At 40.8% G+C, this 11559-nt stretch overlaps 1 protein-coding gene across 1 annotated transcript in view; it reads left to right on the top strand.

Moving 5' to 3' along the window:
• Window positions 1-11559, top strand: part of RAB21 (RAB21, member RAS oncogene family) — a 32906-nt gene that overhangs the window by 2248 nt on the left and 19099 nt on the right. Inside the window, exons 2-4 of the mRNA XM_006759753.2 lie at window positions 7-102; window positions 10250-10309; window positions 11240-11347. Of these exons, the coding sequence (XP_006759816.1) occupies window positions 7-102; window positions 10250-10309; window positions 11240-11347 (264 nt within the window). The remainder of the gene's footprint in view (window positions 1-6; window positions 103-10249; window positions 10310-11239; window positions 11348-11559) is intronic.

Below are 11559 nucleotides of genomic sequence, written 5' to 3'. Positions count from 1 at the left end.
TTCAAGGTGGTGCTGCTGGGGGAAGGCTGCGTGGGGAAGACGTCGCTGGTGCTGCGCTACTGCGAGAACAAGTTCAACGACAAGCACATCACCACTTTGCAGGTGCGGGCCCCGGGGGGCGGGAGGCGGTGCCGGGGGCCCCTGCCCGCGCGGAGGACCCGGCCGCCGCGGTCTCCTGGAGCGGGGCTCGCCCATCCCAGGCCTGTCACGGACGTCGTGGACTGGCCCCTCCGAATCCGCCCTGGGGACGCCCGGGGTCTTGGCAGCCTGTAGACGGACAGACAGACAGTCGGGAGGGGAGTGGAAGGGCCCTAAAAGTCCCCATGCCCCGGCCGCGCAGGTCGTGGAGTCCCCATCGTTGGGCTAGTTTTTCCCCTTCGTCTTACTTCCTCTTGCGCCCTAGGTGCCTTCGCTTTACGGTCGCCAGATGTCCCCCCCGCCTTTTTTGTTGTGGTTGGTTTCTTTCGGAATTAGGGACTTCGCTGCGGGTTTGATTCCGCGCATTAGGTGACTTGGGACTCCAGCGCTTACCGATGACTAAGTGTTTATGCGAAAGTTCGGTTTTGTCCCGTCTTCACGTAACGCGCCGATGGGCAAAACGTCCCTCCCCGGAGGGGTTTTGAAAGGACCGCTCGCCGGTGCGGGTTACGCAGCCTCGTTACCGCCTTGCGGGTCTGTCGTGCTCTGCGAGGTCGACCCACATTCACATGGGAACGTCATGTGAATACTGTTTATTTTCTTTGTTTCGGATAGAGAGCCGGCTTTCTTCTGTAGTTACATTATGGTTCCTCAGAGAAGTGTTAGAATGTAATCATTTTATTGGGAGGGAAAGCTGTCCTTGGAGGCGGTTGTAGTCTGTCCCCCTCTCCCCAAGGAAATCCGGCTGCACGTGTTAGAAAAAAAGAAATATCCAACTAATCTGACTTGGTCAATGTAGTCAGAGACAATAAACCCTAGTGAACTTTTGAGCCTCCATTCATTTAACTAGTTGTGTGATCTTGGGCAAGATAGTTAATGTATCTTTGCCTAAGTTCTTCGTCTTTTAAAGTTCTTCGCCATAATTTAGTGCCTGTCTAATTCATAGGGTTGTCAGGACACATACACCTATATAAAGCGATTAGGACCTGGTCCAGTGTAAGTTCTTCATCATTTTTACTGCCCCAGATTGCACAATAGATCTTAATTAATGATTGTGGAGTGTGTAAGAACATAGACACTATTAATAGAACTCACAGTGTTCTTATTGTTGTGACATTTGATGCTTGATTCTATTATTAAAGTACCGAGTCTAGAATTTACGAAGATGTTCCAGTTCTATTTTTATTCCTGTGGAAAGCATAATATCTGAAAAGGTTAATGCCAGGAAACTCCCTTTTTTCTTACATCCTTGCACAAGACTACTTACACAGTTTTAATAGTGGATTGTTATTTTTGAGTGCTACTAATGAGATTTGTAGGGTAAATACATGTCTATGGTCATTTGGAAGTTTAGAAAATCATTTAGGTAAAATAGCAATAGCTAATATTGAGTTCTTTTTTTTTTTTTTTAATCAGGCCTCTGGGGTGGATAGGTTTTTGTTTTTTGTTTTTTAAAAACAATACATTTTTAATGATTTCAGAGAGGAAAGGAGAGGGAGATAGAAACATCAATGATGAGAGAGAATCATTGATCGACTTCCTCCTGGGGATTGAGCCCACAACCAGGTCATGTGCCCTTGACTGGAATTGAACCCACTCTATCCACCGAGCCAAACCGGCTAGGGCTGAGGTGGATAGTTTTGTTAGCCCCATTTTACAGGTGAGAAAACAGGCTTGGTTAAGTTATTTGCTAGTCATTACATTGCCACAAGTCATGCTGCCCAAGCTGAAATTTGAACCCAGGTCTGATTTCAGATTTTGAGCAATTAAGTCACACTGCCTCTGGATATTGGTAAACCATCCCTCTAGTGGTTTCTTTATGCTACAGGTCTAAGAGAAAAGAGAAAACCATTGCAATTGAGCTCTCAATTTTTATTTTAAAATATTTTTATTGATTTTGGAGAAGAAGGGAGAGGGAGAGAGAGAAACATCAATGATGAAAGAGAATCATTGACTGGTTGCCTCCTGCATGCCCCACAGTGGGGACTGAGCCCACAACCGAGGCATGTGCCCTGACCGGGAATTGAACCAGGACCTCCTGGTTCAGAGGTCGACACTACTACTGAGCTTAGCCGGCTGGCTGAACTCTTAATTTTTTAAAAAAGACGCCCTAGCTGGTTTGGCTCAGGGGGTAGAGTGTTGGCTTGAGGACTGGAGGAGGGTCCCAGGTTTGATTCCAGTCAAGGGCACTTGCAGGGGTTGTAGGCTCGATCCCCAGTAGGGGGCATGCTGGAGGCAGCCAATCAATGATTCTCTCTCTCATTGATGTTTCTCTCTCTCCCTCTCCCTTCCTCTCTGAAATCAATAAAAATATATTTTAGCCCTAACTGGTTTGGCTCAGCGGCTAGAGCGTCGGCCTGCAGACTCAAGGGTCCCAGGTTCGATTCCGGTCAAAGGCATGTACCTTGGTTGCGGGCACATCCCCGGTGGGGAGAGTGCAGGAGGCAGCTGATCCATGCTTCTCTCTCATCGATGTTTCTAATTCTCTATTCCTCTCCCTTCCTCTCTGTAAAAAATCAATATCAAACATTGTGCTAGCTAGGGAATGTAAGATGAGTAAGATACTTTAACTGTTAGTTAGCTTTCTTGACTTTATGTATTTTTTATATAAAATTTTTTAAATTTTAAAATGTTTTTATTGATTTGATTTGATGGGGGCGGGGGGAGAGGGGGCGAAGGCCAGGGAAAGGGAAATGGAGAGGGAAGGGAAAGGTGTGCTCCCGGGAGGGAGAGCACCTGTTTTTATTGATTTGAGAGAGAGGGGAAGGGACAGAAATATTAATGAGAAACATCTATCAACTGCCTCCTGCACTCCCCCTACTGGGGGTCCGGCAGGCAACCCGAGCATGTGCACTAACCTGGAATTGAACCTGTGATCTCTCAGTGCATGGGACAACGCTCAACCAACTGAGCCACACCCGCGAGGGCTTGCCTTTATGTATTCTTAAATGTTGTGTCATCTATACTAATAAAAGCATAATATGCTAATTAGACTGGACGTCTTAAGGACATCCTTCAGGACAAAGCCACGGTGGGGGGGCCGAGGCAGAGGTGGTTAGGGGTGATCAGGCCAGCAGGGGAGAGCAGTTAGGGGGATCAGGCAGGCAGGCAGAGTGGTTAGGGCAGGCAGGCAGGTGAGTGGTTAGGAGCCAGTGGTCCTGGATTGTGAGAGGGATGTCCGACTGCCAGTTTAAACCAAGGGTGCAAGCCAAGCTGAGGGATACCCCCCTCCCCTGCAAGAATTTTGTGCACCGGGCCTCTAGTTTTGATTATAACCCTCTCTTGTCTTTGATATGTCTTTATGTCTGTGCTCTTGGGTGATTGCTTTCTTTTCTTTAGATGTGCCTTCTTTTTTTCCTTATTGAAGGTGTTTTAAAATTACAACCCCTAATTTAAATGCCTTCTATCATTTTTCTTTTTAGAATACTAACTGGAATTCCACCTATCTGCCTCCTAAAGTGTAGGGTAGGTGCCTGTTATTTGACTAGCAAAACAGTGCTTGCTGTAAGTTTGGCTGGGCATATGGTATCCTGACAGTTTGGCAAATGAGAAAACTAAGATTTGAATTAGCTTTCCAAGGTCCCACAAAAACAATGTGTACCATTTTTTAAAAACTAAGTCTACTCCCCTCCCTCCCCCCCCATATACCTTAACTTCCAGAGCAACACTTGGCATTCAGGTTCTAGTAGTTGGTTTTGTACTTGGCATCATAGTCTCTGGTGAAGGAATCTTGGTTTCCTTGTTTGTAAGATTAATGTTTGAATATCTGAAATATCTTCCAAATAGTTCTGGAAGCCACATCACTGTTGATTCAGCCAGGTCATCTATAACATTTTTATAAAATAAAATAATTGAAGTCTTTTTCTAACAAATGGGTTTTTCTGAATTGTGGCTTTGGATTTCTAATACGTATGTAAGTATTCTATATCTGACTGCCATTTCCTGCTTTGTGTTTTAAGCTACTTCTTAGAAGTGACTTTTTGACTCTTCTTTGCAAGGTATTTACTTGGGTTCTAAAATGATTATGGTCCCTCTTTTTAGAAGCTAAGAACAAGAAATGAGGTATTCAAGCACCCAGCTTAGTTTTCTTTCTTTTCTAAAAAATTGAAATATATTTGACATGTAACATTGTGTAAATTTAAGGTGTACAACATTAATTTTTTACATTTTAATACTGTAATACAATTGCCATTGTAGCAATCTAGCTTAGTTTTCTGATGGCTCATTGTTACTGCCTTGCTACAAAGGACTAATTTTATAAATTATCTGCCTGAATTCTTTCTTAAGTCTGGACATGGTGATAGATACTTTAGCCTGAAACAGTGTTAGTGAGTATAGCAAAAATAACATTACCATTCAGTTATACACACACACTAATGAAAATTGGCTGAATTTACTAGTAAAATACATCAGATAAAGTCAGGAAACTATTCGTCCACAATTCAGTTACTATGCTAATTTAGGTATTTTGCTTTGTAGGTGATTAGCAAGCACAGCAAGTGATCTGGCTAACAACAACAAAAAACAAAATTAAAAGAAGTTATTAAAAGACTTTCATTTGGCAGATATAATTTGTGCCGATTATTTCTCTCCTATAATTCTATTTTGGTTTTTAAGTAGAGATTTAAAAAAATTATCCGCCAAGATTTCTGATAAGATGGGCAAAATAAGCCAGCATCAGATGCAGATGACGGATGTCAGTCTTGAACTAATAAGATTGCTAATTTTGTTAATACCCCTGTGGTTTGGAAGATAGAAGTAATTGGAATTAGAAGTAGTGGTGCTGTAACTCAGAGTTTGAAGGAGTAAGATGGGAAATGTACTGTTACTTTGATCCTCATTACCTTGTTGCCTACCCTGAGAATATTTGGGAGATGAATTGGCTTCCAGAAATACTTAGTGTCTAAGTAGAGGAGTGCCAGGTTAAGAATGTGTATGTTCTAGAATAGGCAGCTTTGAGCAACAGGAAAAGCTCTTGAGGAGTCAGACAGGCTTTCATCCACTGTAGCCTCTGACTCAATTATCTCACCTTTGGTGTCACTGTATTCTTTAAATCTCAACTTCATAACTGTAAAATAGGGGTAACTCCCTATTTCACAGGGTTGTTACAAAGATTAAATGAGAAAGTCCAAACACAGTGCTTGGCAAGTGTGTGAAAATAGTTTTTGATATGTGCTTATGAGCAGTTTTCTTGGGAGTGAGTGGATTCATAGCTTTCATCAGATTCTCAAAGAATCCATGATCACTCCCCCTCTAACTCTCACATGTAACAGAATTAAGAATCACTGCCCATTTTGAAGCTACTAATCTTATGTCGAGCTTTAAAGTCCACAATTGCCTTCAGAAAATATTATTTGACCTACAGTATGTCCTGATCAGTTTAATAAAATTATAACGGGAAAAAAAAAAGAATCACTGCCCAGAGTATTATAACCATAGTGGTATCAGTAGTCTAGACAAATTAAGTGTATGCCTCATAGAAGTGGTTAAAAAGGGTAAGACATATTTCAGCTTTTGATCGTTTGCTGCCATCTTACTGTTACATAAAATCTTTTCAACTTTATTCTCAAGTATATTATTGTATGTTTTTAAAACTAGATGTTTGCTCTTTAAGAAACTACAGAATAGTAAAAACTTTGGATGTCTGTAAAATGAGATGATTTATATTACAGAAGGAATTTTTCTATAGGTAGGACTTAACATTTTTCATTATGAAGGGGGAAAAAAGCTTTAGTGGGGACCCTTTGGTAATGTGCTTTACTAGTGCATCAGATGTCTGAGTTAAAATAATTTGGTTTATAAGGAAGCTTTTAGGAACATCTCTATTATAGAGTTATACCTCCACTGATTTGCCCAGGCACTTTGTAAATGTGTTTATCTATAATAACAATACAGTTGACCCTTAAACAACATGGATTTGAATTTCACGGGTCCACTTACATGTGGATTTTTTTCAGTAAATATGTACAGTGCTTAAATTTTATTTTCTCATGATTTTTCTTTTTTTTCTCTTTTTAAATATATTTTATTGATTTTTTTACAGAGAGGACGGGAGAGGGATAGAGAGTTAGAAACATTGATGAGAGAGAAACATCAATTAGCCGTCTCCTGCACACTCCCCACTGGGGATGTGTCCACAACCAAGGTACATGCCCTTGACCGGAATCGAACCTAGGACCCTTGAGTCTGCAGGCCGACCTCTATCCACTGAGCCAAACTGGCCAGGGCTCATGATTTTTCTTAATAACATTTTCTTTCCTCTAGCTTATTTTTTAATAACAATGCAGTATATAATACATATAACATACAAAATATGTGTTAATCAACTATATGTTACCGTTAAATCTTTTTCCTGTTAATAGTAGGCTAAGTAGTTAAGTTTTTTGGGAAGTCTACAGTTATACGCGGATTTTCATCTGTGTGGATGTTGGCACTACTCTGCCTGCCCCTTTCACTGGAGAAGAAGTGTTAGCCCAGATCTCAGTCTGGGAGGTACCAGAGCATAGAAGCTATAAGTTCTTTTTGGAGCCAAACTACCTGGATTTCAAATCCTACTCTATCACTTACTGTGTGACTTGGGCATGATACTTATCCTTCTTGTATCTCAGTTTCTACATCTATAATTTTTGTATAATCCTATATAATAAAGAGTTAATATGCAAATCAATCCTCACGCCCTCACAAGATGGCTGCCTATGACCAGGCCAGCAGGGAGGTTAGTGAGGGACGACCAAACGACTGAACAAGCAGGCTGCATGGGGTGACCAGGCTGGCAGGGGGGTATAATAATAAAAGCATAATATGCTAATTAGACTGGGCATCCTTCTGGACGATCTTCTGGACAAAGCCGGGGCTGTGAGGGAAGCCTGGGTCCCAGGTGCCTGCCAGCAGCCAGAGGGAAGCCGGTGCCAGCAGCCGGGGGAAGGAAGACCTACTCTTGCGTGAATTTCGTGCATTGGGCCTCTAGTAATTATGTATAAATCACAAGGTGCTATCAGAATTAAATGAGTTATTATTAAAAGTTCTTAGAACACTGCCCATTTTATTGTAAGCTCTGCAAAACTGTTAAATTAATAAAAATGTGATTTTGTTAACACAAGACTTATACCTATGAAAAGATAACTTTCAAGATAAGGTAGTATATGCTGTATATTACAAGATTGGGGTTCATAAAATTCTTCAGGATAGAGAGACTCATTGTGGGTTGTATGGGTGGTATGAGAAGATCTAAGAATTCAAGGAAGAAGAGTATAGGTCAGAACAGAAGTTGGAAGTATACGATTCAGATAGAGAATAAATAATAGACCCAAGATAGAGGGGGTACTTAATGAAAAAACAGAATTGGAGGGACTGTATACAGCCCAGGTAAGTTGAAGAGTTAAGAAATACTGGAAGCTATCTTAGGAATACAGATGTAGACACATTGTGGAGGTCCTTGGATACAAAGATAAGGCTTTGAGATTTTTATTTGTAGACCAGAAGCCCGGTGCACAAAAATCATGCACTGGGTGCATTTGGGGGGGGGGCGCCCTCAGCCTAGCCTGTGCCCTCTTGCAGTTCGGGAGCCATCAGGGTATGTCCAACTGACGGCAGTCGGACATCCTTAGTGCTTGGAGTAGAATTTTAGTGTTAGAAGGAACCTTAAAGACCTAGCCAGTGGTTGGCAAACTCATTAGTCAACAGAGCCAAGTATCAACAGTACTTCTTCAAAATAGACTTGTCCAGGCCGAAAACTGACTCCTTGAGTGTGGCCATGAAGTTTCAATAGCACTATACGTGTGCACCTGCACGTGGTCTTTTGTGGAAGAGCCACACTCAAGGGGTCGCAGTTTGCCAACCACTGTTATATAGGATTAGGGCTCCCTAACTTGTGTAAAGGAGAACCTTATGAATGATCTTGTAAAAAGTATTTAGCACAGCCATGGGCAGTGTGGCTTAGTTGGTTGGGTATCGTCCCTGCACCAAAAGATTGCCAGGGCACATGCCCAGGTTGCAGCTTGATCCCACATAGTGGCAGGCTGGAGGCAGCTGTACAGTGTCAATGTCGCTCTCATATTGATATTTCTCTTTCTCCCTCTCCCTTCCTCTCTCTGAAAATCAGTTTAAAAATCTTAAAAAAGGGTACTTAGCAAAGTAGTTGGCAGAGGGTAATCATTCCATAACTGTTAGCTAGTGTTAGCAATAGTAGAAATGGACTGTATTATTAATGACTGTAATTTCACAGAAAAGTTTTCTATATGTATTACAGTAATTTTAAATTTATACTGGATAAATTTAAATGCATGCGTTCACCAGACACTATCAGTAAACAAATACACACGACTGGAGCGAGGTTTAATGCACATTAGAACATCTGACTGCACATGTTAAAACTGCTGCAGAAAGTCACACCATGTGACAACAGAACCAATTACCACATGTGATGCGGTGTGATCACGTGCTAATCATTTGCAGAACATTGTTAACAAGCAGTGACTCTTGGATTTGAATAGGTAGACTATAGTTGTAGACATGTAATATTTATGTTGGCGAAATTACTACAGTGTTTTTTCTAACATATGGCCTATTCCATAAAATTTGTTAAAAATAACAGTGAAAACATCCAGCTGGTTGCTCAGTGCTTGAGCGTTGACCTATGATCAGGAGGTTGCAGGCTTGATCCCCAGTGTGGGGCATGTAGGAGGCAGCCAATCAATCATCTTATCATTGATGTTTCTATCTCTCTCCCTCTTTCTCTGTGAAATCAATAAAAATATATTTTCGCCAGAGGAGGGAGGGAGGGAGAGACTGAATTAACAACAACAACAAAAACCCTATTAATTTACTTACAAGCAAATCTTGGTTAAAAGCATTTTAAAATTAACAGGGTGTTAATTTTCACATGTGACATACAGACTGGAAATTTTGTCCATTAAATCCAAAGTCCATTAAATTGAGGTCGCAAAATGGAGGGTTTGCTGTATTTGTGGTCTTATCTCGCATTGACCATACAACGTGAAGTTTGCCATGGGGCAAGGAGTTATATGTTCCAGCCTTCAGTGGTTTCACTCATCTGTCAGGAAAACTCCTACTACGAGTAAAGGAGACATCATCACCTTTTCTCTGAAACTGTCTTGGACTCTTCCAGGCAGGCTTTACATTTCCTTTCTTAGGCTATCCCTTCCCCCCTTATAATATACTTGGTAAGACCCTTCATTTTAACAATGATCACATGGTATTTTAATTCTCTACATTTTTATTTCTGCAATAGACATAAGCTCCTTAAAGGCTGGAACTGTTCCCTTTCATTACTGTGGCATTAGTATCTTGGGAAAGTATTAGATATAGGTAAAATAATTGAATTATAAAATAATTGCAGCTCTGCCTGGTTTGGCTCAGTGGATGGAACGTTGGCCTACGGACTGAAGGGTCCCGGGTTCATTTCTGACCAAGGGCACATGCATGGGTTGTGGGCTCGATCCCCAGTGGGGGGCGTGCAGGAGTTAGCCTATCAATGATTCTCTCTCATCATTTGTGTTTCTCTCTCTCTCTCTCTCTCTCTCTCTCCCTCTCTTCTCCTTCTATTCTCCCAGTCAGAGGTATGTAGGAGGCAGCTTATCAATGTTTCTCTCTCATCGATGTTTCTAACTCTCTGTCTCTCATCTCTCCCTCTTCCTCTCTGAAATCAATAAAATATATTAAAAAAATAATTGCAAGAGTATTTTTGAGTAATATTGGTATTCATACATTAAATTACCAGTAAATATTTGTTTTATCTCATCATAGAAATCTCTTAGACTCTTTCTATATTGAGTAGTTAAGGTTATATCAGATTCAATGCTCTAAGAAAATTTTTTAAGGGGAAAAACTAAGAAGTATTTACTAATAAGTACTGTTTTTCTTTGTGTTTTTTATAACATGCTTATAAAACCAATTTTTTTAGATTAGAATATAAGTAATTTTCTTTCTTCAGTGAAAATGTTTACTCAGTAAACATTAATAAAAATTCAGTGGTTATTTTTTCACCCAGATAACTTGAGGTTCATATTGAGATGATTTATTCATCAATAGTTAAGTTAAAAAATGTTATTTTATATGAAACATTGTTTAATGTGTATCTCTGTTTTCTTAGGCATCGTTCTTAACAAAGAAGTTAAACATTGGTGGAAAAAGAGTAAACCTTGCTATATGGGTAAGTTAACCTTGAAAGTTAAGGCCTCTACCGTCTTGGTACTCTAATAACCGTTTGACTCAAGAAATAGTAATTTGAAAACTTGAATTTTCTTTTAACTCCAGATTAGCCAAAACTTTTTAAAATATTTTTTTTTCTAAAATCTGGTTAATAATGATATCTTGAATACAATTATATACATGAATATTGCTATCAACTTTTCAGCTGGGTAAGGATTAACTCATGTTAGAGATAGGACAGCTGCTTAGCTTTTTAAAAAAAATAATGGTTTTTTAAAATTTTTTATTTTTGAGAGGAAGGGAGAGGGAGAGAGAGAAAAAAAAACATTCAATTGGCCATCTCTTACACATGAACCTACACAGGAATCAATCATAGTCCCTTCAGTGTACAGGACTATGCTCAACCCACTGGGCCACACAGGCCAGGGCCGCTTGGCCTTTTCCCCCTGTGTCTCTGTGTTCCACTTTTCTAAGGGAGTGGCTGGTAGGAAAAGGGTGAGAGTGATGCAGTAGGGTACCTGTTGGCAGGCGGTCGTGGTGCTTCCTCTCTTTCCTTGTCTCTGCCCTCTGTGGGAAGCCTGAATTTAGGGCCAGGCCTATACCTGGCTTATAATGCCGTCTTGGTCATTCTGACCCTGAGGCAACTGAGCGGTTTTTTTAGTGAGAGTGGGAAGATTGCTGGGGAGGAAGATGGATGGGAAGGAAAATGGAAACTTTGTATGACAGTAAAACATTAAATATTGATTATAACTTGAGTTTTAAAAAGTTTTTGTAACCTGCTTTGTTTCTTGTAACAGTGTTTTGTGGTTATCTATAACTTCATGTCCCACTTTTTGTGGTCATGAACTTTTAGTCAAAAATTTACTGTAATTGCAATAGCAGGTGTATTTTTTTTTCTTCTGATATAATAAGCATTTGCTTCTTTATTTAGGATACAGCAGGTCAAGAGAGATTCCATGCATTGGGTCCAATTTACTACAGAGATTCAAATGGAGCTATTTTAGTTTATGATATAACAGATGAAGATTCTTTTCAGAAGGTATTTTATTTACTTACTAGAGGTCCAGGGAATGAATTTGTGGAAGGGTGGGGTTTAGCCGGCCCACCCCCAATCGGGTCAGATCGGAGCTGGGCCTGTCAGGAGGAGGAGATGGCGGGAGGTTGGCTGGCTGACCCACCCCCGATGGGGCCCGATCAGGGCTGGGTCGGCTGGGGAAAAGGCCATGGGCAATTGACTGGCAGGCCCTGCCC

Source organism: Myotis davidii, unplaced genomic scaffold, assembly GCF_000327345.1.
Source record: "Myotis davidii unplaced genomic scaffold, ASM32734v1 scaffold54, whole genome shotgun sequence".
Classification (NCBI taxonomy): domain Eukaryota; kingdom Metazoa; phylum Chordata; class Mammalia; order Chiroptera; family Vespertilionidae; genus Myotis; species Myotis davidii.
Note: the sequence above shows the minus strand (reverse complement) of the source record. Positions and strands in the feature narration are given on the sequence as shown.